At 40.6% G+C, this 26477-nt stretch overlaps 5 protein-coding genes across 9 annotated transcripts in view; 3 read left to right on the plus strand and 2 right to left on the minus strand.

Annotated features, from left to right (window-relative positions):
* The window catches only part of LOC135707967 (F-box/LRR-repeat protein 16), a 125766-nt gene extending 120745 nt beyond the window's left edge, over positions 1–5021 (plus strand). For all 5 annotated transcript variants that reach the window (XM_065229880.1, XM_065229909.1, XM_065229898.1 and 2 more), the window contains one exon: positions 4499–5021. In XM_065229880.1, coding sequence (XP_065085952.1) covers positions 4499–4796 — 298 coding nt within the window. In that variant the 3' untranslated portion in view covers positions 4797–5021. The remainder of the gene's footprint in view (positions 1–4498) is intronic.
* A 1847-nt stretch (positions 5022–6868) lies between these two features.
* Polr3H (RNA polymerase III subunit H) lies at positions 6869–7778 on the minus strand. The gene is made up of 2 exons (XM_065230020.1): positions 7630–7778; positions 6869–7558 (listed from the first exon to the last, which is right to left on the minus strand). The coding sequence occupies exons 1-2, from the start codon at positions 7738–7740 to the stop codon at positions 6977–6979; spliced, it is 693 nt and encodes a 230-aa protein (XP_065086092.1). The 5' UTR covers positions 7741–7778; the 3' UTR covers positions 6869–6976.
* A 2204-nt stretch (positions 7779–9982) lies between these two features.
* On the plus strand, positions 9983–11946 carry RIOK1 (RIO kinase 1). Its single transcript, XM_065229873.1, has 2 exons — positions 9983–11566; positions 11639–11946. Exons 1-2 carry the CDS (start codon positions 10105–10107, stop codon positions 11875–11877), a joined length of 1701 nt encoding a protein of 566 aa, XP_065085945.1. The 5' UTR covers positions 9983–10104; the 3' UTR covers positions 11878–11946.
* Positions 11947–12126: 180 nt separating this feature from the next.
* The window catches only part of LOC135707940 (ATP-binding cassette subfamily G member 4), a 109601-nt gene continuing 95250 nt past the window's right edge, over positions 12127–26477 (minus strand). The window contains exons 4-8 of the mRNA XM_065229864.1: positions 23750–24288; positions 23293–23685; positions 23107–23223; positions 12629–12885; positions 12127–12567 (exon numbers count right to left, since the gene is read on the minus strand). Of these exons, the coding sequence (XP_065085936.1) occupies positions 12226–12567; positions 12629–12885; positions 23107–23223; positions 23293–23685; positions 23750–24288 (1648 nt within the window). The 3' untranslated portion in view covers positions 12127–12225. The remainder of the gene's footprint in view (positions 12568–12628; positions 12886–23106; positions 23224–23292; positions 23686–23749; positions 24289–26477) is intronic.
* On the plus strand, positions 14754–20054 carry LOC135707754 (uncharacterized). Its single transcript, XM_065229638.1, has 5 exons — positions 14754–14841; positions 15082–15852; positions 16466–17668; positions 17767–18816; positions 18871–20054. The coding sequence occupies exons 1-5, from the start codon at positions 14754–14756 to the stop codon at positions 20052–20054; spliced, it is 4296 nt and encodes a 1431-aa protein (XP_065085710.1).

The raw sequence follows: 26477 nt of genomic DNA on the forward strand, positions 1-26477 counted from the left end.
GACTTCTGAGAAAATACCAGAAAAATAAAACTCGTTCAATAAGTCTACCGCATTTTTTGCGATTATGTCAATACCGTTATCTCGTAGGAAAGTCATAGTTAAAATACGTAGACGTTGTGAAATCTTTTCAACCAGATTGTCACAAAGATCAATGATTTCTACAGATTTGGATAATGGAGGTCGGCAAATCCCCACTCCAGCGGCTTTCTTAATTTCCTCCAGAGTAATAGGTGTTTGGTTGAGGTTTTGATTCCTGTTTCGTCTAAATAGAGCGTATTCGGTAGTCGCTTCCTCTGCCAAGGAACTTCAGTCAGGTTGCTCCGAAAGACAGCTTAACCTTACTTTTTTTATTGGAAGGATATTAGAAAGGATCTCAACATTTGGAGTGACATCCATTGGAGCTCTAACTCCACCAGATAATGGTGGATGCTCATGTAAAATATGCCGCTTCAGAGAAGTAAAATGAGCATATGTCATTTTGCACATCGAAAAAGTGCAACTGAATGCAACAAAAGTTCCATTAAAATGGTTTTCTTTCATGTGCATATTGACATGGCGTTGTAAGCCATCGACGTATCTTGGTACAAGCTGCTTACAAAAAAAGGCAGAGTATCGCATCTGCCAATTCCATATAACTCTAATAAAGAAATAAGTTAATACCTACGAAGAATTTGTTTAAGTTTACTTCTCACTGGCTCTGCTTCAGCCTCGATTTGAAGCATAATATCTTCCATTTTCACAAAATATCGCGTCTATTTCCTAACAAGCACAAGCACAACGCAAACGCACGCTTGCACGTCACTAGAGAAACTGAAAAAATAGCCGACTCTACTTTATAGCGAATTCGTTTATTATTCAGTTCCAACCTGGATCGGGTATCAAGATTGGGTCTGCTTGTTTTCTGACAAACGTCAGTTTGATCGTTTGTTTTTAAAACCCAGTTCAGGTTGAGGTTCGCACTGACAAAAAGTTCGGTTTCGCACTGGGTTGGAACTGGTTCCAACCCCGATAATAAACGAATTCGCTATTAGATTGTATCGACGACTGGATTTACGTCGATCTTACGACGTCAGCAGCGAAAGATGGCTTGCTGGTTTCGTCTTCAACGTTCTGCATTACATACCATCAAAGATTCAACCGGGAGTTTAGGCTATGAACTTCTAAACGACGTTCTATTTCTAAAAAACTCCTTGCAAGGGAATTTGCTTGGTTAGAACCGTCCTGCGTTTCAGGCCAATTCTAATTCCAATGCGTGAAGTTAGCTATGTTCCACTTGCAGTACAAGTAAAATAAAGAAACTTTCTCTAGAGCACAAAGTGAATTTGATGCAACAATGAGACTTCCCCACACCAGAGGAAAACCATTTCGGATGAAATGATGACTCGATCGATAATGGATAAGTTCTAACTATATTTACAAAATGGGTTGACTTAAATACTACATAATTGATTATTCAGCAACTTGGACACCCTATGCTTCCTAATGCTTAAAAGAACGATTGCTTTCATCAATCTTATCGATACCCTGGAAGCATAGGGCGATACAATTCATTACCCCTTTCATGACTAGGGATTCATATTTTTGCATTCTACGTTACATTAAATTGCCATCGCGATTGCTTGGGTTTATATCGCACCCGAATTGAATCGCTGATCCTAGCACAAATGATTGCTTAGATGAATGAACTGACAACATTCATATTATCCGCGAGACCCCGCTTGCGCTTGGTGAGTCAGCTTGATTCTCCTTGTGCACTTGCTCTCAATGGGTGGAGAAATTTCATGTTTGTTTACGGCTAGTTGCAAGGTAAATTAAATATATGCAAACCGCTGATTGAAACAGAGAAGGGCAGTGACAGATTGTTTTCCTGGAAAAGGAAGTAAGGGAGAACAGCCCATAATGCACCCCTGGGGTAAAATGCCCACTTATTGAAAAACATCGATAACTTTTCCTCAGATGCGTTTTCCGGGTAACGGTTTGTGATTGTTTTCAACTGGAGGTTTCACAAATAATTCTTGATCATAAAATCATATTGACCTATTGATTCCTTTAAAAAAATAGCATTTTGTGCAAAACAGGACACAGTTGTTAAAATCATCGACTGAAAATTAAGCTTTTAACACAGACAAACAGACATAACACTCCTAAGTTGTTCATCGAACAAGCATTTAACGAACAATTTAAAAGTATCGTAGTTGGTAGTACCGCCACCTGTGGCGCGCATAGTCAATTCCCTTGCGTTTGACTTTTACACACTACCGCCATCTGTTCAACGTAGTGCCCACCACTGTGTACTCAATAGATGGCGGTAATGTTTTAGTGACGATGTTTTACAGTGAGAAATATTCAATGTGTTATGTCTGTTTGTCTGTGCTTTTAACATCATATATCACAAAAAAATTTAACGAATTTACTTTTCGTATATTTTTTAGATATTTTACTTGATGAATCACAGTTTAACCAACCGGTGAACACTCGTGTTTATTTCAGTTACCATGGAGACGTAATTTGTGATTAGCCCCGGTCCCTTTCAAATTGTATCATTATTTATGAACGGCCTTTTATTTAAAATGACGTTTCACATTCATCTAGTGATATCCGATTTTCATTCGAATAATCGTTTAATCGATTAACGAACCGAAAAGTAAACTATTTATAATCGGTTATATCATGCCGATATAAGCATTAACACCTCCACAGGATCATCACCTATCGTTTCAAACATGTGCTGCACTCTCATTGGTGGAAAAATGGCAGCACAGCGAACAAAAAATATTCGATTAGTTGTTAATCGAGTAATTAAAAAATGGGACATCTCTGATTTTGGTGTGATTGTTTTGATAAAAATGAGCGCAAAATTTCATCTCTTCCGAGGGGGCAGCAAAACCACAAAATTACCTTGAATACGGGGGGTTCTCATTGGATGAAAGGGACCGTGAAAGAAGACACTAAAATAGAAAGTTTTTCTTCCGACAGTTTCATCTTAGTATTCATCTTTGGTTTAACATTCTATTGAGATTTTGAGACCTTATTTCTGATGTAACATAATGAAATAATCATTTGAAATACCGCATCCCTTTGCATTATCTACTTGCAGGGGTTATGGTTTGTCTACCATGGGGTGCATTTTACCCCAATGTTGTGTTGCGTTTTGACCATTGTTGTCGTGCGTCTTGCCCCAATGTTGTGGTGCATATTGCATCATGAATCAGGCGTTTTGCCCCGCTATCATTTTGGAAGCAATTTATAAAATACCTTGAAAGTCATGGAAAATCATCCTTTTGTAGTTCTAAATCACTCGATCTTCGTAGAAAACATGGTAATGAACCAAAAGCCATTACTTTCTTCTTGATTTTAGCTTCCATTCGCCAGCAATTGACGATTTTGCTTAAACGGTGCGTTTTGCACCATCTTACCCTACAATTGCTGAAGTTCGTCAAATTTTTTAACCGATCGGTAGTTGCTTATTTTTTCGGTACGGTACGGAAATAACGAAAATAATTGTTAACAAAAGATCAGTAAAAACAATTATTTTGACGATAATTTAGTAAAACTCACGCTTTACGCGAGGTTTTCGGTACCCAGATAAAAATTTAAGTTTAAATGTGCACACACATACACAAACAAACATACATATACCATACACACGGATACATAGACATTTTCTGATGTCGTCAAACTGAGTCAATTTGTTTATGAAACTCGGCCCTGCGGGAATCCCAAGCGTACAAATGGTACTTTATATAATAGGTCCGACCATAACGCATTTTTTGGTCCAACCATGAATGAAATTCTTGCTGAATAAAATTTAACGCTTTTCATCTTTATTTTGTAAAATAAATCTTTCTTCAGTATTATTAGAAACTAGAAAGGAAGACTTTTTCACCAAACACACATTTTTCATGTCCATATGATAGGGGAAATGGATGTAATGTCGGAATACTGTCCCTAATTTGAGCCCATACATAAATTCAGCAATCGACTAAATTTTCAATAGCGACCAAAAACATCCATTGGTACCGTCCCAATGACGCGTTCATCTGAATAAAATTGATAAATAGCAGGCCCAATCTTTTATTTTCCTTTATTTGTTTTCCGTCGATCTTGTTTTCCGTGCTGAGCATCAATGCTACCGACACCAGGGAGGCAGCTTCCACACCTGGACCCTACCTATCGACCCATCAACACATGAACCGGGGACCAACGGCTTTACTTCCCGCGTGATCAGAGATGTTATGCCTCAGAACATCCCGGCGGCGCCGACTGGGAATGAACCCAGGCCTGCTGGGGTGAGACGTAATCACGTTTACCATTACACCACCGGCGCCGCTATAGGCCCAATCTTAGATCCATAGGCCAACAATAGAGCCATTTCCCCTATATGCATAGAAAAAAACACGGCATACATTTAGACGCAGTGTGAAAATGACATCAATAGGTCCAACCAAAATACATTTCCCTAACACCTTAATACAACTAATTTTCGTTCTCCTTTCAGTTGCGTCCACATAACCGACATCGGTGTCGGCTACATTTCGACGATGCTCTCCCTGTCGGCCCTATTTCTTCGCTGGTGCACGCAAATCCGCGACTTTGGCCTGCAACATCTGTGTTCGATGCGCAACCTCCAAGTCCTGTCGCTGGCCGGTTGCCCCCTACTCACCTCTTCCGGCCTATCTAGTCTGATACAGCTACGCCATCTACAGGAACTGGAACTGACCAACTGTCCGGGAGCATCGCATGAACTGTTCGACTACCTAAGGGAGCACTTGCCGCGCTGTTTGCTAATTGAATAATTAATCGAATCGTCGTTCAGTTGGTTGAAGTCGTTTCTGTTGTGTTTTCTTGTAATCCTTATGTGAATAGACGGCAACCGTGTTTGGAACTGTTTTGATAATCGTTAGAATATCCAGTAAATCTATACGGAGATTAGTGGAAAATAAAAGCAAGTAACTTTACCTGAAGCAAGCAGAACCTACGCATCGCTAAAATTAAGACAAAATGCAAGTGATTAAGGATAAGTTGACAAATTATTTATAACGGAAAGCCATACCTAAGAGACTTTATAGGTACTTTTAATTATTTATAGTGTTACACTTTGGTAATTACATTGGAACTATTTTGGAGTGCAAATGTGAGAGGTATCAATGAATAAATATTTTTTTTTTTAATAATATCCCGGTATTTAAAAAAAAGTAAACGAGTGTTTCAAACATTGGTATTCCTCCATTCGAATTAATATTCTAATTTGCCTGTAAAGCATTAGAAATGGTAAGATACATGAACTTTTATACTTTACAACTGGAATTTGCTATTAATAGAAACTAGCTAAGATTAATTTAAAACCGCTGCCTGCCAGGCATGCACGATTTGGAACCCAAAAAACAATTTTAGTTGGTCAATCTACGAATTTGTTAGTTGGAAATGAACGGAACAAATGTTTAATCAAAAACTTTATTGAAACAAATCGGTAAACTGCAACCAGTATTTTCCTTTGATGTAATTACACTCAAAACATTCAAACATTTGCAAGATTTGTTCCGAAGATAGTGTGGGAAGAAACACGGTTACGACACCAAAATATCAGTTTATCTTGTCGAAGCTAGTTTCCATTGAACAAACTCTAATGGTGTCGAACATTCTAATAATTATCCTCCATCTCCAAATGACACACCTCTCTTCCAATTATTTCTGTTACATCTTGAAAATACAATGTGCGATGGACACACATTACTGCATTGTTGTCAAACAAAAATTCTCAATGTTACGGATACGTGTTCGAATGTTTAAAATGAAACCCTTGTTTAGAGTATTCTAATAAACATTACCGGAAGTAAAAAGAAACGAAGAATGATTGTAGTAATGCGATAATGGCTGTGTAGATATAAATTGTGTATAAAAATCATTTAGGTTACCTTTACATTAAAAAGTCAGGTCTGGCATGAGTGCAATTTGAGTGGCACCCTGTAAAAGAGTGCATACTAAACGAATTTCTGAATCGTTTTAATACAAACAAAAACAAATAAAGCATTATTTAGTTTACCAGAGAGCTAAACACATAATTTAAAAAAGCATAGCACTGAAATCGACTAGAGAAATACACATTACTAAATATAACAAAAACAAAAAACAAACTTGTTACAACAAATTGACTATTGTGAAGACGTTGCAAATCGATGGGAAGAGAATATGATGTAAATATTTTTTTAACTGTAAGTGGAAGATGCCAGTTGTTGAACGTATTGTAGAGTCCTATTAAATCAAACCAAAAACCAACTTAAAAGTCCTTAACAGTTTTCTTACCAGTAAATGCGATCCTAACGATATTAGCAAACCAAACTGTAGTACGACTAACATTAGAAACTAAACTCAATAGCCCATATGATGAAGAACAATGATACGTCGTGACGAGAATAGTAAGTGCATTACCTATTCTAGTAAAACGCTAACCAAAGTCGAGGTGAAAGTAAAAGAAAGACCGCCCAAGTCTGACTGATTTTTCGAGCTCCTTATTAATAGAAGATTCGTCATTCAAAAACATAAAAAGTCACATCCCTCACACTAAAATCCTTAGGCGCAATTACCCATTTCGGATACCAAATCACCATTGATCGATGATTATGCTGCTTGTCTCTTATGGTGGAAGCGTTAAGCAGGATTATATTTTTTACCAGCCCTTTACCAGATAGACAATGTGTCAAATGTTTGGCTTAGATCGAATTTAATCCTGCTTGAAGCATCATACGACCGCCAGCGTCTGTTTGATAACGTGAATCGTCTCGAAGTAAAAACGTAAACAGACTACTCACATCCTTTTTGCTATTGAAAGCGTTTTTAAGAAAACTGATAAAAAAAATAGTAAAGGCGATTATTTCCAAGAAATGTAATAAATAGTTCTATATTACAATAACTATTACATGATAATGAAATAAAATAAAACCAGAAAGCTGATACCAAGACACATTTTACAACTCTTTCATTCATCTTCTTCTTCCACGTCTTCGTCCTCCTCTTCGGCTTCCTGTTCTTCCTCGCCGTCTTCTTCCTGGCTTTGGGTAACCCACCAGGATAGCAAGCCCAAGCCGGACTCGTTGATCGCAGCCATAATCCGATAAGGGGTTTTATTGGCGTCCGTCGTTGTCGTACTTGTACTTGGAGCTTCCTGATCAGGTGGGCCAATTGGAGAACTTTCCTCAAACACTTCTCCAGAGACGCGAAACTTAATGTTTTCGCCAATGTCCATGTAAAGATCGTGCTTTTTGCCATCCTCCAGCGGGTATTCCCAAACCCAAGCCTGCTCGGCTTCCTCGAACCGGGAGGGATGCTGTAGTGCCGATGGCGGTATCAGAATATCGTCAAAGAATCCTAATGTTACGTGCACACCTTCTCGACTGCAGCTTCTGATTTTTCCTGTGATAACATCCCCTATCATGGGACGGAATACTATGTAGCGGAAATTGACTTCCGTGTGAGAGGCACCGTCTCCGGGCAGGATAATAGAATCACCCAACTTTACAATGTCTTTTAATGCAATGCACAGGCCAACATTCAACAGGACCTACCAGTGTTTAAAATTAAAAAGTTATTTTAGATCAATCCAACTACCTTAAAAAATCATTAATTTATTACCTTATTGGCCAACTTTCTATTGACTTCATCCTTGATTGCCTCCGGCAGCTTCAAATTGAAAAGTTCTGGAGCAATACGAACAGTATCCTTTAGTTCAGCTAGTACAAACATTGTGCGGTTCAGGTGATATTTTTACAATTAAACTTTGTGATCATAATTCAATTACATTAATAATAATTAATAGTATCGACGTTCCAGGATACAGCCGGTTAATCCTATTTATCTTTCACGGTTTATTCATCCACATGTAGGTATTTAAATATATTAAAAATAATATAAAATTTTCAGCTCAGCAGATCTCAAAACGACAAGTAAAGCAAACACGGAAAAACGTCAACTTCTTAAAAAGTACTAGAGCAAAGGTTACACTCAAAAATATTAGAACAAAAAAGGATTAAAAATTAACCAGTTTATGGTTTAACAATAGACCTTTTTGACGTGTAATAGCCCTAATAAAAATAACCATAAAAGAGAGCTTAACCAACAATCAATACGAAACTAACGATTTTAAATTGGCTCACCACTTTAGTAGCCTATTGGTCCCAAGCAAACGATTAACGTACCCTATTCTAGTTGAAATTCTATTACTACACTATGTTTGTTTTGATTCGCTATGAAAGTTTGACAGATAACATCAGGGGTGTGTGGATTCATGCAGAACATGCAGGGGTGAGTGAAATAGCTTGGGACTGCTTGGGACCGTTGTTCTGGTACTGAGTGAGCCAAAAATAATAATGATTTTCTTCGGGACCCAGTGGTCTTAGAGTTACCTCTATGGAGTTACCTCTATGGTATAAACGCGAACCATCACATGACATTACCGATAATGGTTATAAATTGTTTATAATCCTTGCTAAACTTCAACTGAAATGGTTATGCACGAAACGAAAATCAATTATTTAATTCATGTGTTTCACTTATACATTTTTGCCAAAGCATCAGCCTTATACCAACAATCAATACGAAACTAACGATTTTAAATTGGCTCACCACTTTAGTAGCCTATTGGTCCCAAGCAAACGATTAACGTACCCTATTCTAGTTGAAATTCTATTACTACACTATGTTTGTTTTGATTTGCTATGAAAGTTTGACATATAACATCAGGGGTGTGTGGATTCATGCAGAACATGCAGGGGTGAGTGAAATAGCTTGGGACTGCTTGGGACCGTTGTTCTGGTACTGAGTGAGCCAAAAATAATAATGATTTTCTTCGGGACCCAGTGGTCTTAGAGTTACCTCTATGATTGTACCACATGGCAACACTACTACTAGATTGAACTAGCATTTTCACCAAATGTACTGGAATGTTTTCGTTCTATCTCTTTCACTCTACTCAAAACTGAAATGCATAAAAAAATGACAAACTCTTTGCACACTGTCAAAGAATCATTGTACACAAAATCAACTTTGTTCAAATCAAAACAAAAAAACTAACCCATCTGGTGGATGATGGCACAAGCTTCCAATAAAATTCTATTACTTTTTTTTTGGTTTGTTTTTTTCCGTCGATCTTGTTTTCCGTGCTGAGCACCAATGCTACCGACGTGCCAGGAAGACAGCTCCCACACCTGGACCCTACCTATCGACCCATCAACTCATGAACCGGGGACCAACGGCTTTACTTCCCATCCGAAGGAAGGCGTGATCAGAGATGTTATGCCTCAGAACATCCCGGCGGCGCCGACTGGTATTGAACCCAGGCCTGCTGGGGTGAGAGGTAATCACGCTTACCACTACACCACCGGCGCCGTTAAAATTCTATTACAGTGAACCACATTATTTTAATGGATTTCTTCGCCAGTTAGTCGTCTGTCACTTCGTTTGTGATGTAACACTCATTGATTATGTCATTGAAAAAAATCGTCCAATGTAACATGTCCGATGTACAACTCGACTTGTCAAAACGTCCTATGTGTTTTTTTTCTGGTTGCAGTATGAATTTCAAAGTAAAAGTGTAATTTTTCCGTTTCTTCTGAATTATCTACGTTATTTTAAACTGACAACATTAAAAATAGTATTGCAAAATGTATTGTTTTTAAACAGTTAAAATAATAATCAGTCGAACTTCAACTTCGATTTTCTCAAAATGGTGGATATGTTACATTGGTCTATTTGAAAAGTGACGCGAGAGTTGACAAATGAACAACGTCGATTGGATTGATATCAATGGGGTGGATTGTACCCAAATTTGGGTAGTTTTGAAATAGCGTGTACTATCTTACTTTAGAAATCGTTTTTGGTTCAGTGCAGTTCAGCTGAAAAGCTGGAAGTACTAGATTTGACATTTTGCTTTAGTTTCTTTTCATCACAAAACCTCGTGTGAATCTATCGAAAACACTGTTTCGGTTCTCTTCGCGTGCACGGACAATACGAAATGCAGGTGGTAACATTTTGAATTCCGAAGATTCCAAAAAATCTCCAGCTCAAGTAGCTTCAGGCAAAAGTGATAGGGAAATATATTTGGTATTAACAATGAGTGCAGGTCAGTTCGACGATGCGTTGGAAGACACAACTGAGTCGTTGAATATCATCAATCTCAAAAAGACAGTTCCATCTGAGGAGATTCCTGGAGAAAACCCAGTTCCGATCCCTTCTACAGAAGTTGCCATAGCTGATGCTATCTTCGGTAACTCGCGATACCGAGCGAAAGAGCAGTATTCTGAGGACGATGAAGATTACAGCGGAAGCGATGATGAGTACTACGGCTTCGATGTGGACAATGTGCGAAAGAATCAAGCGGCAAACATGCAGCAATCGCACAGCAATGTTCAAAGTTCCAGCCAGAAAGTATCCAACTTCCAACCTGCCGATGCCTTATTTAAGAAATTTACGAACAAAATAAACGTAGAAAAGTATGAAGGACCAATGGCGCTTCCTAATCATGCTAAAAATACGTTGATAGAAACCCAACGGAAGGCGGACAGTGATCGACTTCGAAGTAAAGATAAACAGGACCGGGCCACGGCGGAGCAGGTCATGGATCCGAGAACTAGAATGATTCTCTTCAAGCTGCTGAATCGTGACATGATTTGCGAGATAAATGGATGTATCTCGACGGGAAAGGAAGCGAATGTTTACCATGCCACCGCGAAAACTGGAATGGACTACGCCATCAAAATTTTCAAAACTTCAATTTTGATCTTCAAAGACCGCGACAAGTACGTAACGGGTGAGTTTCGTTTTCGACACGGTTACAGTAAACATAATCCCCGAAAGATGGTACGGACATGGGCCGAGAAAGAGATGCGGAATCTTGTACGCATGAAAAAGTGTGACCTGCCCGTGCCGGAACCGATTCTGCTCCGCAGTCATGTTCTCGTGATGGAATTCATTGGGAAAGATGGATGGCCAGCACCAAAGCTCAAGGATGTTGAATTGAGTGGATCGAAAGCACGTGAATTATACCGCGACGCAGTTGAAATGATGTGGGCGATGTACAGTAAATGTAAGCTGGTGCATGCCGATTTGTCCGAGTTCAATCTTCTCTACCATGATGGGAAAATTGTCATCATAGACGTGTCGCAGTCCGTAGAACATGAACATCCCCATGCTCTGGAATTTCTGCGTAAAGATTGTAACAATATAACGGATTTTTTCCGGAAAAAGGACGTGTCCACTATGACGGTAAAGGAACTGTTTGACTTCATTACCGATCCTACCATTACGGAAGAAAATATGGAGGACTGTTTGGAAAAAATGTCGGAAAAGATCGCCAACCGTAGTTTTGATGAGTTCACAGAACAGGAAAAACTTGAAGAAGCCGTTTTCAAGCAAATATTCATTCCCAAAACGTTACACGACGTGTACGACATCGAAAGGGATATCTTCGGAAAGAAGAACAAAGATGATTTGGTTTATAAAACGATTACGGGTTTGGATGCCAACTTAAAGGTGGCTGAAAATCCTAAAATTCTACAAGAGCAAAGCAGTGAAGGTGTGTATTTGAGCAGAAGAAAGTCCTCAGCGGTTATTTTTCATTCTTTAATTCAATTTATTTGCATTCTAGATCGTCCATGTGAAGGTGACCCAGCCCAGGATGAGGATAGCGAAAGCAGTAATTCAGCAGATGACGGTGAAAATGACGGAGAGTCTAAACAATCCGGAGCCGTTCGAGACAAAAACGAAACAGCAGAGGAACGCAAAGCCCGCAAAAAAGCCGTTAAAGACGAGCAAGCCGAAAAACGTAAAACAAAAGTTAAAAAGCACATAAAGAAACGAAAAGAGAAGATGGGGGCTAAAAAGTGAAACAAAATCACGGTGTATAGTAGTGATATTTTCCAATTAAAAACAGTTTATTCCTGCATAAGTACGGAAACTAGCTAGTTTTAAATGTTGTCATCCTTGTATTTGGTTCGATAAGTTTCTCAGGAAAGAAACTCCCTTTGAAAAAATGTTGTATAAAATTACAATTATTCATTTTCACCCGTGGAATGTAAAACTAATGCTATTTCTATAGTACGCGCATAATATAGCATTACCCGAGTAAAACTATGTCGATAAAAAAAAATCAGCCCTTAAAATTGGTTTGCCTACAATAGATGATCACATGTGTTTGTCATGGATGTTAGTTACATCGGCAATCGTCGTCTATTCTCACTGGTAGAATCTCCTCCGCAGACTAAGGTAGCACAGCAATCGATAGAAGAGCGTCATTGTAATCAATATGCACAGCTCAAACTGCAGTGTTGTATTGTCTATCCGCACGTAGTGCAGCAGGACTTTGGGATCATCGAAATGGCAGTACATTTCGTTGCAATCCAACCGCTGGCGATTGTATCCGAAAACTACCAATACGACGGACACGACGCCTCCCCGAATGAAGGATGCACGCATCAGCCATTGCATTATTGCCGGAATCTGAGGTGCGAAATCGAAACCGTAGATGGCCAGTCCGAGGAAAGGTGCTATCGTTAGTGGACCGATCGCTGATCCATTCTGAAATAGAACAAAAATGTGTACTTCCAGATATACAAGTGAGGACATAATTGGCACTTACCATCACATTAAACGTGGCCCCGATCATTAGGCCGAATCCTTCGGCGCATAGCGACACGAGCATACCGACGGCTGTGAAGAGTGCATAACGGAAGAACTCGGCTGGTAGTCCTGCCAACCAGTACACGATCATGGTGAAGATTACATTTAGGAATATTTGAACCGGCAGTCGAGACAACGTCAGTGCTAGGTAGTAAGGGAACAAGCCGTACCAGCGGTTGAAGCATTCCTTTTTCACCAGTTTCACCTCGCGTGGATCTGTAAGTGTTCATTTTTGTAATACATAATGACCTTTCCGACGACATTCGAAACAAGGGTTGGGAGGGGCGAATAAAATATAAAAAAAAAACAACAATAAAACATGAAATTTCAAAACGTATATCAAATTTCAACCAACATAAATTATTTCTTAGCGTGTGATTTATTTGCATATTAATCAACCGTGACTTGTGGCTCCGAACAATTGCAAGGGCTATAGCCTGGCTGTGTGCTGTGGAATTTCCTATGCACATGGGACAGGCATGCTTCCATCAGTGCATGTATTGTATAAAAATTAAAATATTTTAAATAGTTCATCGAGAAAAAACAAACTGACACCACCTTAGGAAGAACATTTTAGCAAGGCTTCATAATAACACAAAATGGCATGGTTTAAAAGTATTAAAAAACCTATAAAATACGTACTGGAATTGTTTCGTTACAAGGCCTAACCACCCTCGTAACCACCTACATAGTTTTGCAGATCCGTGTCATTTATAGCTCCTCGCGAATCTCATGCACGTGTCCAGAAAAACACAAAGTGTAGTGTATGTAGTATGTATCGATTGTTATATCGCGGGAATCACCAGAAACCGTTTGGTCAAAAAAAGGCGAAGATATGACGTTTTGTTATTGTTGTTCTTGTGTTTTTTACTCATTTCGGTAACGGTGGTGGCGCGGCTGTCCAGTAACTGAGATTGAAGTAGCACATTAAAGAAAATAGAATGAACAACCGTTGTTTTTTTTAGCGTTCCCAGAGGTGTTATAACGGTGCGGTTGGAACAAATGGAGCAATCTGGGTCAACATTTAGTGAGATCCATCCATTTAATAAAAATTAAATTTATTCCAGTACATAACATAAAATGCATTTATAAATGCAACAAAATTCAAAAATTAAATACGACAGGGCATCGTTTGCTGGCTCTACGCGCGGCAGCACCTAATTGTGGGTTTCTTCGATACCCGACTTAAGCTTCAGGTGGCTGCAGTGGCTCTTCTTTTCCTTCTATTCCTCAATAGATAATGCGAATAAGGGCGTCTGATGCGTTGTGATCAGTGAAGGAAATCAAGCGAGCATGATCCGATTTCCAGTTTGTCGTAAACTGTACAGATCGTGATCTATGTACAAACTACGACCAACGATAAGTCCTCTTCCAACTTGAAAAAAAGCTATTGCATAGGAAGTTCAAAGATAACAAATCCATTGTTAGACTGAGTAATGCTTAGAGTAGTGTTACCATTTTCGCTCATTATATTATACACAAATCGCAATATGTGCTTATTTCACGGGACGAGAGTAAGTGTCTCTCTATTATTTTCCTGTGAGTGTTATTAATTGGCCATTTGGGGTTACACCAAGTAACAATTCAGTAACCATTTAGCATCCACTCTGATTTATTATGGTTTTATAACGGCAATGAACAATCCATTTAGTTTAAATATAGCATTTCGAAGTGTAAAACATTCCCGCTTAGTAATTCAGCTTTTTGCTGTTTTAAAAACCTTTTATAATCTGGCAAGAAAGTCAAAAACTGTCTTGTTTTAAAAATAAATTTAAAACAGTTATCAATCCCTCCTTAAAACTGTTCTGCAATTCAAGCATAAACGTCATTAGCAATTGTTTATTAATGTCTTGATAAAATACTTTATAAACGTGTTCTATCATTATAAAAGCAACCACAAAACCAGTGATGGAAAAGTTCGCAAAAAATCACTATGACTCACGATTGTTTCCCTTAGTGAACTTCGTGAAACATCGCGAACTTTTCCAACACTGCACAAAACCATTAGGTCTTGCATTAGACCAAAAAGCATTTATTGTTGCTTTTTAGGCTTTTTAAAGTGCATCATTAACTCCTCAATCGATATGATTCCTGAGGATCATCAAGAAAATGGTCCACCATCGCGCCAGGCTGGCCGCACCAGCTTAAACAACGTATTGGAGGTCGAACCAAGTATGTATATAAGTTCGGGTTCGGCTCCGGTAAGTACAGCAAGTAGCTTAAGTAGGGTTGAGGCTTATGGGAACCTAGGTAGGAGTGTGCAAAATTTACCTCTTTCATACTCACATCCCAACCCAGAGACACAAATAAACTCAATTAGCTCCTTGTATGTACCTAAGACCTATCCAAGCAGAGGGCAGGCAGTCTCAAATCAGTTTAGGAGTGGAAACAATTATATTTCTATCACCTCAGCTCCCCATCCCAACATCCCAGTGGCACCATCACACTGTCGTCCTCCAGTGCTGAGTGTGTCGAGCTATCAGGGCCCAATATTCTCGTTCCCAATAGCGGGTTCCTCAGCTCCTCCTTTACCACTCGCGTCGAATACGCAACATACCATAAATCATACGATACTTCAAGATCGGAGACACGCGATACCTGTTCATGCTACTAGTGTTCCGGAGTGGTCTACTGTAACAAACAACTGTGGTGTTTCTTATTTGGTACCAGTGGATTCCGGTACCAGTTCTGGTGGACCAGCAGCGTATCTTCCTCCCATGGCGGGCAACAGTTTCAACAACGTTCCTGTTCCAGAGATTAACTCCAGAGTTGAACCTCAATACAGTTCATCACAAATTCCTGCATCTATCGGTCCGGTACCAGTGGATTTCGGAATGAGTTCTGGTGGACGAGCAGTGTACCTTCCTCCCATGGCAGGCAACAGTTTCAACAACGTTCCTGTTCCAGAGATTAATTCCAGAGTGGCACCTCAATACAGTTCATCACAAATTCCTGCATCGTTCGGTTCGGTACCAGTCTATCATTATCCTGTGGAAAATCAGGCAGCCAACCAACCAACCGCTCAGCAACTTGCAGCACGGCACGTCGTTCCTAAAGATCTTCCATACTTCTCGGGAAACCCTTCGGAATGGCCGCTATTCTGGAGCAGTTACGAAACGTCAACACGAATCTGTGGGTACAGTGGAGCGGAGAACCTTATGCGCCTTCAGCGCTGCCTAAAAGGTGAGGCCAGGAAAGCAGTCAACTGTTTCCTGCTCCATCCGTCGAATGTTCCGGAAATAATCCGTACCTTGGGCATCTTATACGGATGACCAGAAGCTATCATTGGAACGTTGCTAGCTGAAGTACGATCAACTCCGGCTCCAAGATCAGATAAACTGGAGAGCGTTATCAATTTCGGACTAGTGGTACGGAATCTCCGCGCCCACCTATTATCTACTGGACAAGTGCTGCACTTCGCCAATCCAATGCTACTCCACGAGTTGGTGGAGAAGCTTCCTGCTAATATTAAATTAGACTGGGCATTGTACACGCAAAGAGTGGAGCATGTCGATTTGCAGACTTTTTCCAGTTACATGAATGTAATCGTCGACGCAGCGAGTAGGGTGGCGCCAGTAATGGAAAAACACGAAAAACCTAAGGGAAAAGCTACCGTAAATGCCCACTCGTCGGGAAGCTATGCTGGGAAGAGTCACACGGAAAAGGAATTTACGACTGTCAACGCAGAGAGTGTCAAGTCAGCTGTCGCGTTTAGTGACCGCCCATGTATTGTCTGTAAAGCAAGCGCCCTAATAAAAAATTAGTTACAGTGACGCTGTGCCCGGTATTCTAATAGGATTGGATAATACCAAAATGAAGAATACGCTAAAGATGCGTGAGGGTAAGGCCAATGAGCCAGTCGCCGCTAAAACAAGGCTCGGATGGGTTTTATACGGGCAGGCAGGAGTTACGAATCAAGGGTCAACTCATCGGATTCTCCATGTATGCACAAGTCACCACGACGATGATCTCCACGAGCTGGTTAAGCAGTTCTTTTTGATAGAAAGTGTAGGAGTTTCAGCATCCAATCCTATGGAGTCAGCAGATGATCGACGAGCACGAGAAATACTTGAAGCCACAACGGTTCGCACGTCTTCCGGGAGGTTTCAAACAGGATTATTGTGGAAGTATGACGACATTAATCTTCCAAACAGTAGGCCGATGGCAGAACGGAGGCTCAATTGCCTAGAGCGCCGTCTGTTGAAATCACCAGAGCTATACGACAAGCTGAGACAACAGATAGCGGAATATCTAGGAAAGGGCTATGCTCACCTAGCAACCGAGCAGGAATTAGCAGAATCGGACCCAAAACGCACGTGGTATTTACCGTTGGGAGTAGTCGTGAATCCGAAGAAACCTAATAAGTTACGTGTGGTATGGGATGCAGCAGCCGTTGTAAAAGGAATTTCGCTCAACTCAGTTTTACTGAAAGGACCGGACTTATTGACACCGCTTCTAGCTGTACTTAGTCGTTATCGGCAAAAGCAAATAGCAGTCAATGCTGATGTTATGGAAATGTTCCATCAAATGTTGATCAGACCTGAGGACCGGCAAGTGCTGAGATTTCTTTTCCGGAATAACCCCGGAGATCCAATCCAAGTATTCGTGATGGACGTAGCTATATTTGGAACATCCTGTTCTCCCTGTTCCGCGCAGTTCGTAAAGAACATCAACGCCGAGGAGTATTTGGCAGAGTTTCCGAGGGCAGCGAAGGCGATACAAGAAAACCACTACGTCGACGACTATTTAGACAGCGTTGACACTGTAGGCGAAGCGATTCAGCTGGCATTAGACGTGAAAGTGGTACATGAACGAGCAGGGTTCGTAATACGCCATTGGATGTCAAACTCTCCTGAGGTTTTGAGAACAATCGGCGAACAAAATACTCAATCGGTGAAGCAATTTGTCATGGATAAGGGCAGCAACCAGGAGCGCATTTTGGGAATGGTTTGGTCTACCTCAGGAGGACATGTTCTCATACACAACGATTTTCCGGAGTGTATGATAGTTCTGTCATACCTATCAAACGCCAAGTGCTTAGTTTGGTAATGAGCGTCTTCGACCCACTAGGACTGGTCGCATCTTTTGTTATCGAAGGCAAGGTCATCCTACAAGAGATATGGAGGAAATCCGTTGGCTGGGATGATAATATTCCAGCTGAACTGCCACGATGGCATCAATGGTTGGGTGTACTACGGACACTGGATCAAGTGAAAATTCCTCGATGTTACTTTCCGGGATACGTTGAGAAAGCGTACGAATCACTTGAACTCCACATCTTCGTGGACGCTAGTGAAAGCGCTTACGCGACCGCTGCATACTTCAGAGTCGTCGACAACGGGGAGGTTCGTTGTTGCTTAGTTCGTGCAAAAACCAAAGTGGCTCCGGTGAAACTTCTTTCTATACCTCGGTTAGAGCTACAGGCAGCTACGATCGGGACACGTTTGATGAAGGCTATAATCGCTGACCACACGGTTCAAATCAAACGTACGATTCTGTGGAGTGACTCAAAAACTGTGCTCGCTTGGCTACGTTCTGATCAGAGGAGGTACCGCCAGTTCGTGGCGTTCCGAGTTACGGAGATCTTGGAGGAGACAGCAGTGACAGATTGGAGATGGGTGCCTTCGAAATGGAATGTGGCAGACGAGGCTACCAAATGGGGCAATGACCGTAACTTCTACGAGAGCTGCAGGTGGTTCAACGGCCCTGAATTCCTATATGAAGATGAGGATAAATGGCCGAAGGAAGACATTACGACGGACGACCCTACAACAGAGGAGTTGAGAATCATCCACGTCCATCGGCAGCTGGTGAAAGAACCTGTCGTGGATTTCAAACGATTTTCGAAATGGGAGAGGCTTGTCAGAACAGCCGCGTATGTCCGCCGCTTCTACAACAATTGTCAACGCAAAAGAGGTGGTTCTGTGTTAGACTTGGGAACCATCAACTGCGAGGAACTGAAACAAGCGGAGAATACAGTGTGGAAGTTAGTTCAAGAGGAGGCCTTTCCAGATGAGATTACGCTACTTCGAAGGAATCAGCACAATCCACCCAACCAGAGGAAAACCGTTGAAAAGAACAGCCGTATCTACAGATTGTCACCATTCCTAGGAACGGAGGAGATACTACGGAAAGATAGTCGTATTGGTGCGGCCCTTTACGTTCCGTATGATACGAAGTTTCCTGTGATAGTTCCTAAAGATCATTATGTAACACATCTTCTGGTTGATTGGTATCACCGTAAGTTCGGTCATGCCAACGGAGAAACCATTGTCAACGAAATTCGTCAGATATATCACGTTCCGGAGCTTAGAGTCGTCGTACAGAAGACCGCTAAACGATGTACCTGGTGTTCGGTATACAGAGCAGTGCCACAAATTCCAAAAATGGGTCAACTTCCAGTAGCTCGGCTCACACCCTACGTACGAGCGTTTACGTTTGTAGGACTGGATTATTTTGGACCATTGACTGTCCGCGTTGGTCGAGCAAGTGTCAAGCGGTGGATAGCACTCTTCACATGCATGACAACCAGGGCGGTACATTTGGAGGTTGCAGCTTCACTATCAGCGGAATCCTGCAGAAATGCGATTCGCAGATTCGTAGCACGGAGAGGAGCTCCTCAGGAAATATATTCCGATCGGGGAACGAATTTCCAAGCAGTAGCCAACGACCTATCCCAGCAGATCCGGGCGATCAACGAAACGCTTGCTACGAAGATTACCAACCATAGAACGCAGTGGAAGTTCAACCCTCCGTATGCGCCTCACATGGGAGGCGTATGGGAACGGCTCGTACGCTCCATAAAAAGTGCTCTTCGATGTCTACTGACGGACAGAAATCCAGACGACGAAACATTGGTCACTGTACTGGTGGAAGCGGAATCGATGGTGAATTCACGCCCATTGACCTACCTGCCCCTTGAAAGCGAGGAACACGAAGCTTTGACGCCCAATCATTTTCTGCTTCTCAGCTCTACAGGAGTAGTTCAACCAGCTGTCAAACCGGTAGATGAACGTGGAGCACTCCGCTCCAATTGGAAAGCTATTCAGGATATGCTAGTTCGTTTCTGGGCACGATGGATCAAAGAATATCTTCCGGTGATGTCTCCTCAATCCAAGTGGTTCGGGGAAGTACGAGCTGTCCAGGTCGGTGATCTGGTAATGATAGCTAGCGAGAAGGAGAGAAATAGCTGGACGCGAGGGCGAATACTGCGAGTCTATCCAGGCAGAGATGGACGAATCAGACGAGTTGACGTGCAAACGGCGGTGGGAATACAACAACGGCCAGTGTCTAAGTTAGCTGTACTGAACTTCACTGAAGATTCTGGTATAGCTGGAAGAAATGGCAGTAATACGGGCGGGGGTGTACGCGACGGAGCCCAGTGAGTTCAGTACCACCCGTATAGGTACTCGAACGACATAAACTCGAGAGAATGTCAGAGGCAGAAAAAACTCCCACCATATCTATACGCTATCTGACTCACACAAAACAATACACAGTGACAAAACAAACACGTTAAAAGTTGAATTGCTTATGCTAAGTTTAGATTTTATTATATTAAATACATTAAAATCGTAAGTAAAATGAATTAAAATGAAATCTATTGTAAATTAAAACCTACATTCTACAGCACAACACAAAACACTGAAGAATCTTTGTTACAATCGACGGAAAACAGACAAAGGAAACTAAAACTGTAAGCTAACCTAAAAACTAATAATTACTTATTACTAAATAAAAACCTTTGTAGCTTGAAGCTTACTCCGATAAAAACGAGTTTGTCTGGAAGAGACTTCCGAACGTCCGTCCCGTAACAGGGGTAGTTAACCCTATTGCTTCATTTTCGAAAAGGGTGAATGCTTCTGTTATGACTGTGTGTCCTGTTGTGTGTTCGGTTGTGGCATATAGGAATACCATTTACCATGACAGGTGGCATTGGGATGTAGTCAGGTGACCGTGATGGAAGTACTCACATTAAACAAAATATACTTTAGATAGGGAACTAATCTCGGAATGAAGGATTTTATCACATAAAGTGTTACTTAAGACGGACGAAGACAAGATTAATTTTGCAGGTCAATGTATAAACGTAGCATAATTAGGATAAAGTGAGAAATTTTTACTTCTAGGCTTATCTAGTGGGAAGAATAGGATGCTGGGGGTCCTCATAGGAAGTCAAATAGGCCTTACACTTAGTTTATTTTAATTATACGCAATAGTGGAAGCTGTTATTGCAACCAATAGAAATAGTAATCAGATCTTCTGTCATATGTTTGCTAACAAGTGAACTTTAGGGAAGAAAGAATTAAGTAAAGTTCAATAAGTAATAATAGGATGAGGCTAGCCTGGTCAGGAATATGTTGATTGTTTGTAGTACGAGTTCGGATGTTAATATAATTGTCTGTATCAGGTAAGGGGCATCTCATTAGTATTAGCTTGGTTTGGGTTTGAATAGGTCAGAATATACCGTGCATAATTATTTGAGCCTATTAGTGAAAATTGCACAGGGGGTGGTTTGTTTAGTTTGGAATGGTTTAAAATATTGAACAATTACTAAAAAGAAAATTTTAAAAACATCATAAAAACCAAACGCCTAAATAATTTTTGGAGGTTGTAGGAAAGTATCCATAGCTAAACACAGAATACTTAACAATACGTTAGTTACAATAAATTTTCGGTTTGTATGGCATAACAATAATTTCCTATAATAGAATCAAGAATCAATTTTAGTCTCTTCAGCAATCGTAAATATTTGAATGATAAGGCTACAGAAAACAATAATAAAATAAACTTATGGCGGTAAGCTCCAACTCGGATTAACTTTTAATACCATCCCTGTTTGGATGATCTGCAAAGTGTTTGCTTAGAGTCGTGTTGATTAACTCTAGTGTCGACATCAAAGCAGCCAGAATTCTTGACCGGGCTTTAATCCAAGGATAACAACGGTTGGAGCTTACCTTTATTTTCCAACCTTTTAACTATTATGACTGTTACTTTGACTATCCCTTATATTGAAAAACTTTTCTTACTATCGGAATTATAAAGCAGAATTCATTTGACCCCTCTGGTTATTATTCTGTGTTGTCAAATCTATATCTCTACCTTAGTTCAATATTTTTCACTGGAGACCTGGCCCTATCACCCCCTTCTGTGCTGGAATACGGAAACGAAAACGAAATTCTTAAAACTTCGGAAAGCTTCGGAACTCATAGCAGGTCAGCGATCGGTGTACAAGTTGAGCGAATCAAATAGAAAATCGAGAAACTTCGCATAGCAACCAATTATGTAGAAGTTCAGAGAACTTCATACAAGCTCGGCTAGATTTTCGGAAATTTTGTGGAATTCATGATGTCCTGAGATCTTGGTCAAATTTCCGGGAACCTCCATCACTGTTCCCGGAAATTTGACCAAGATCTCAGGACATCATGAATTCCCCGAAAATTTCCGAAAATCTAACCGAGCTTGTATGAAGTTCCCTGAACTTCTACATAATTGGTTGCTATGTGAAGTTTCTCGATTTTCTATTTGATTCGCTCAACTTGTACACCGATCACTGAACTGCTATGAGTTCCGAAGCTTTCCGAAGTTTTAAGAATTGCGTTTTCGTTTCCGGAAATATACATGTTCAGCAATCTTGGTAAAAATTTACCTGTAGTTTGTATAAGCTATAAACAAATCGTATAAGTTCAGAAAACTTTGTAAAAGTGGGCGCAACTTTCCAGCAATTTACAGAACTTCCCACAAATGTAGGGAACTTCATAGAGGCTCAGGGATAAGTTAAATTTATTGGGGAAAAGTTCAGGGCGCTTTATTTGAGTTCATGTAATTACATTAAATAAACTTTGTATAAGTACAGGAACCTTTGTATAAGTTCTATAGAACTTTGTTGATATCTATGGATTTTCAATATGATTTCATTAAAGTACTCTGGATATTTTTCAAAGTCATGCAAAATGAAAGGTTTGTTCGGTATTATTCAAAAGATCAGAAACACTTCATGAAGTGATTCAACCTTTCGTGTAGCAAAAAAGTGAAGGCCAATCAGCCGTGAATTGGTTATTAATTAAGGAATTGAAAGTCGCAGCAGAGTTTATTTTAGATAATCTGGAAAAATATCGCAATTCCTCCATGCAACGCAAACATAGGTTGCTCCGGTCTTTATTTCTTAAATTGGGTGGATCAGCTTTAGGTCCCCCCTTATTTACGCCAATGATCATTTATTGCCTTCATCTGTCGTCATCTACGATTTATTTTTCTGGTTTAAAAAATGCAACGTTGCAAAATAAAACTGGTAATCGTAACTCACGCAAGCAAATGGTTGGTTGGTTGTTTGTCTTCATTGAGAAGATGTTCAGCCAGATACTGGTTCATCTCCGACGTAAGCAAATCAACAGGGGAAAAAACGATACAACAATAAATTAAACAAATAATACTTACAACTTAGAATTGGAACCATCACTTGAGTGTAACAGAAGAAAAAACAAACACCCAAACAAAATTTGAGATGATCAAACATTCGAGCTCCATCATTCGCGGCGTTTAAAAAGATAAGTCCTACAATGGAACATAAATAAAACATAATAATTGAACACAACTAAACACTATATTAAGTAGTCTACTAACCGATAAATATAGCACAAATAATGTGATGACACAGCTGTATCCAGAGTACCGTCCGGCTTCTCATCGTTTTGGTCCACATTAGCCGAAATAGGACCCAAAATTGAACGAAACCAGACACTGCATGGGGACTGTGAAAAAACCGGGTAATTTGTTTCATTTTCTGTACCAACGTTGACACCTTGGGTCGTTGCTGTTCCAATATCATTGACGTAACGGTTGGTTTGATTACAAAGTCGGTTATGGGCTCCAGCGAGCTGGGCTCCTCGTCCAATACCGAGGTAGATGCGATAGCCGCTGGGAGTTGTTGCTTAGTACAGATGGCTTTGCCATTTTGCATTGCTTCAGAGAGAGTAGGAATGACGTCTTGCGAGTCGTTATCACAGACTTCAATTACTGAAACAAAACGAAAAATTAGATCTCGAGACTAGAAAGGTACAGAAATATGAGGCGCTATTACTGAAATCAGCTGGATTGTAATGCCTTGGGCATTCGATGTGCAGATGAGAAAGGAACGGTACAACTGCCTTAGGACTACCCTGGAACACGCATGATCCTCGTGCAATTACATAAATATGGTCAAACAGAGCAAAGATACTGGCTGAAGGTTGATGGATCGTGCAGACCACAGTACGTCCCTGCTTGGCAAGATCTCGGAACAGTCGAACGCAGGTTGCAGCGGTTACTTCGTCTAGCCCACTAGTAGGTTCGTCCAGGAAAAATATCGACGGGTTTGCCACCATCTCCAGTGCAATGGAGAGACGTTTCCGTTCGCCTCCACTCAGTCTATCGGCGGTTACGTTCCTTCGGTTATTGAGGTTTAAATTGGACAGCACATCCGTAATTGTTTCCTCATAGTTTGTTTTTCCTTTGATTTTCAGCTGGCAAGCAATGTGCATCAGTTCTTCAACCGACAACAGCGGTTGGTGATGGTCTTCTTGTGTGATGTAGCATGAAGCTTTTCTGTTCAGGTGAATTGTGCCGTCGACTCCAGATTTCCTGAAACAATCAAACAAATGATCGTACATATATTAATTAAATTTGATGCATGGGTGCTAGTCAGTTGAATCAACAACAGCTGGGTACAAAGTACTCTTTGTTGCAATAAACCGGTTAGAGGAAACCCCCTTGCAATTACTTAGTGCGACCAGTAACTCACAATTCATTTATGTATAGTCATACACTACCCGTTCGATATTGGCACGGTTCGATGTTGGCAACAAAACATCAAAACCGTTCGTTTTTGGCACGTTGCCAAAATCGAACGAATTTTCTTTTTGCTGCTTATGATTACAATTTTTAATGAAACAAAAAATATTAACTACGTCTATGTCATGGGCTTGTTGCCAAAATTGAACGGGTACTGTACTTCATACGTTTCCACAAAGAAGAGGACTGTTTACCGGGCGAAGTGACGAGCACAATTTAGTGGAACGCTTATGCATTCTAGCGTGCCATGGGGAAAATTACTTCATGCAATTTTCCATTTCTTAGGTAGCTCCGTCGCGTCGGTTGGATAATTATTACTATATGTTCTCAGCTGACGCACCTCATGGGCAATAGCGTGCACATTGGAGGCTGATGACGTGTTCTAAGTCGTCGTCGTCACCGCCGTTTACCGATGGGAAATTAGCGGTATCGGTTGTAACACGGAGACGTTTAGATACAGAGTGATTGTGCAATTTCTCACGCAGTAAGCATATTTTGCTGACTTAGCGTAGGTGGGTGGGTCACTGACCTCTCACTAGAAATATTATATGATTTAGAACATGCAGTACCAGAAACACGTTCTTTTATTTAGAAACTTATGCCTGCACCTAGTATTCTCATTGACCTAGTATTATCATTGAGAATTTACATTATCACAACTAATCGGGAACTGCAAGATACCATTGTGTATAAAATATATACGCAATCTGTAATAAATCACCACATATACAAATTCCGTAATGTGGTCGGCGGAAGGCTTTTAAAATTATGTTCAAGTCTAAGTCCAAGCTAATTTCCACCAATACATTGGACCTAGAAAATCAGCTTATAATTTGTGTCACGATCAGGGCGTCACAATATCAGCTTCAATCGACAAAATCGATTGTGTTTAATTTATCTTCCATCCACATCTAAAAAAAGTAACGAAAGCGGGACATAACGTATATAAAACAAATTGACAGAGCAGGTGAGTGTGGGAGAAAGGAAATGAAAGCCAAAATGAGGCTTTGTTTCAACTAGAAAATCGACGTTACTTTCATTGGAAGGGGTGAGTAAAGAAAAGACGAGAAAATCCACAGCCAGTTTGTGGTTCTAAGCTTGCTTCTTTTTCATTTTCGTTTCGCGCTGATAGGCTAGTTAGGCGTTAGGAACCATGCACTTTTACGTAAGGTTTATCGTTTTATTTGTTAACATGACTACAACATGACAACTCGATGATTAAAAAGGAGCTCGTTTGCTTACTGCGCAGAAGACCGTGGGTTCAATTTCAAATCCCAACAATTTTGTTAGGATTTCAATTCAGCTTATTGTTTACCAAAACGAACCCTGCTGCAAACCCAACCTCTAACCAAACCTCCCAGTGATTCCTCGTGGAAGTGCAGAGGACTCCTCGGCTTCTTTAAAAGCGAGTGTCACGTCAACATATTACTAGCCATTCCTTTCTTGACCTGCGTTCGGGCGCAGCCGGCGCTAGTATTGCCTAGTTTGAGATCACCAGTTTTTACACATTGAGGACATTGGCGTAGCTAATGGGGGTGCCAGGGGGCCAGGCACCCTCCAGAATTATCTAGGCCCCCTCCAGAATTATCTAGGCCCCCTCCAGAATTAACTAGGCCTCCTTCAGAGTTATCTAGGCCCCCTCCAGATAAATTGTCTAGCTACGCCAATGATTGAGAATGAATTCTAATACCAAGCATCGTCTACTGGTTCTCTGTGTTATTAATGCTGATCCGGCAATTACAGAGTACAAACAGTGGGCGGTCAATCATGCTCATGCTCATGTTCTGAAATTGTGAGCTTAATCGAGTTTGCTGAACCAGTTCTATAAACGAAAGAGTGAAGTATTGTTATTTCTCATTCCAAAATCCTTATATAATCATAAACCAAAAACGCCACCTCGTGTTACAGTCGAATGAATTTTAGAGAGTGATTTTCTCACTTGAGGGTTGCACGCAAAAAAAATATAACAAATTTCTCCC

Source organism: Ochlerotatus camptorhynchus, unplaced genomic scaffold (assembly GCF_037179485.1).
Source record: "Ochlerotatus camptorhynchus isolate MF236.1 unplaced genomic scaffold, CSIRO-AGI_Acam_v1.1 ptg000025l, whole genome shotgun sequence".
In the NCBI taxonomy this organism is placed as follows: Eukaryota; Metazoa; Arthropoda; class Insecta; order Diptera; family Culicidae; genus Ochlerotatus; species Ochlerotatus camptorhynchus.

What these genes read in the sequence shown, in the direction of transcription:
- Polr3H (XM_065230020.1), bottom strand. Translation starts at nt 7,740, where the DNA reads ATGTTTGTACTAGCTGAACTAAAGGATACTGTTCGTATTGCTCCAGAA. An exon ending in ATAGAAAGTTGGCCAATAAG is followed by an intron (nt 7,559 to 7,629) that starts GTAATAAATTAA and finishes AAACACTGGTAG; the next exon opens with GTCCTGTTGAATGTTGGCCT.
- LOC135707754 (XM_065229638.1), top strand. Translation starts at nt 14,754, where the DNA reads ATGATTCCTGAGGATCATCAAGAAAATGGTCCACCATCGCGCCAGGCT. An exon ending in CGTATTGGAGGTCGAACCAA is followed by an intron (nt 14,842 to 15,081) that starts GTATGTATATAA and finishes CTATCACCTCAG; the next exon opens with CTCCCCATCCCAACATCCCA. An exon ending in ACACAACGATTTTCCGGAGT is followed by an intron (nt 17,669 to 17,766) that starts GTATGATAGTTC and finishes TTGTTATCGAAG; the next exon opens with GCAAGGTCATCCTACAAGAG.
- RIOK1 (XM_065229873.1), top strand. Translation starts at nt 10,105, where the DNA reads ATGAGTGCAGGTCAGTTCGACGATGCGTTGGAAGACACAACTGAGTCG. An exon ending in ACAAGAGCAAAGCAGTGAAG is followed by an intron (nt 11,567 to 11,638) that starts GTGTGTATTTGA and finishes TTTGCATTCTAG; the next exon opens with ATCGTCCATGTGAAGGTGAC.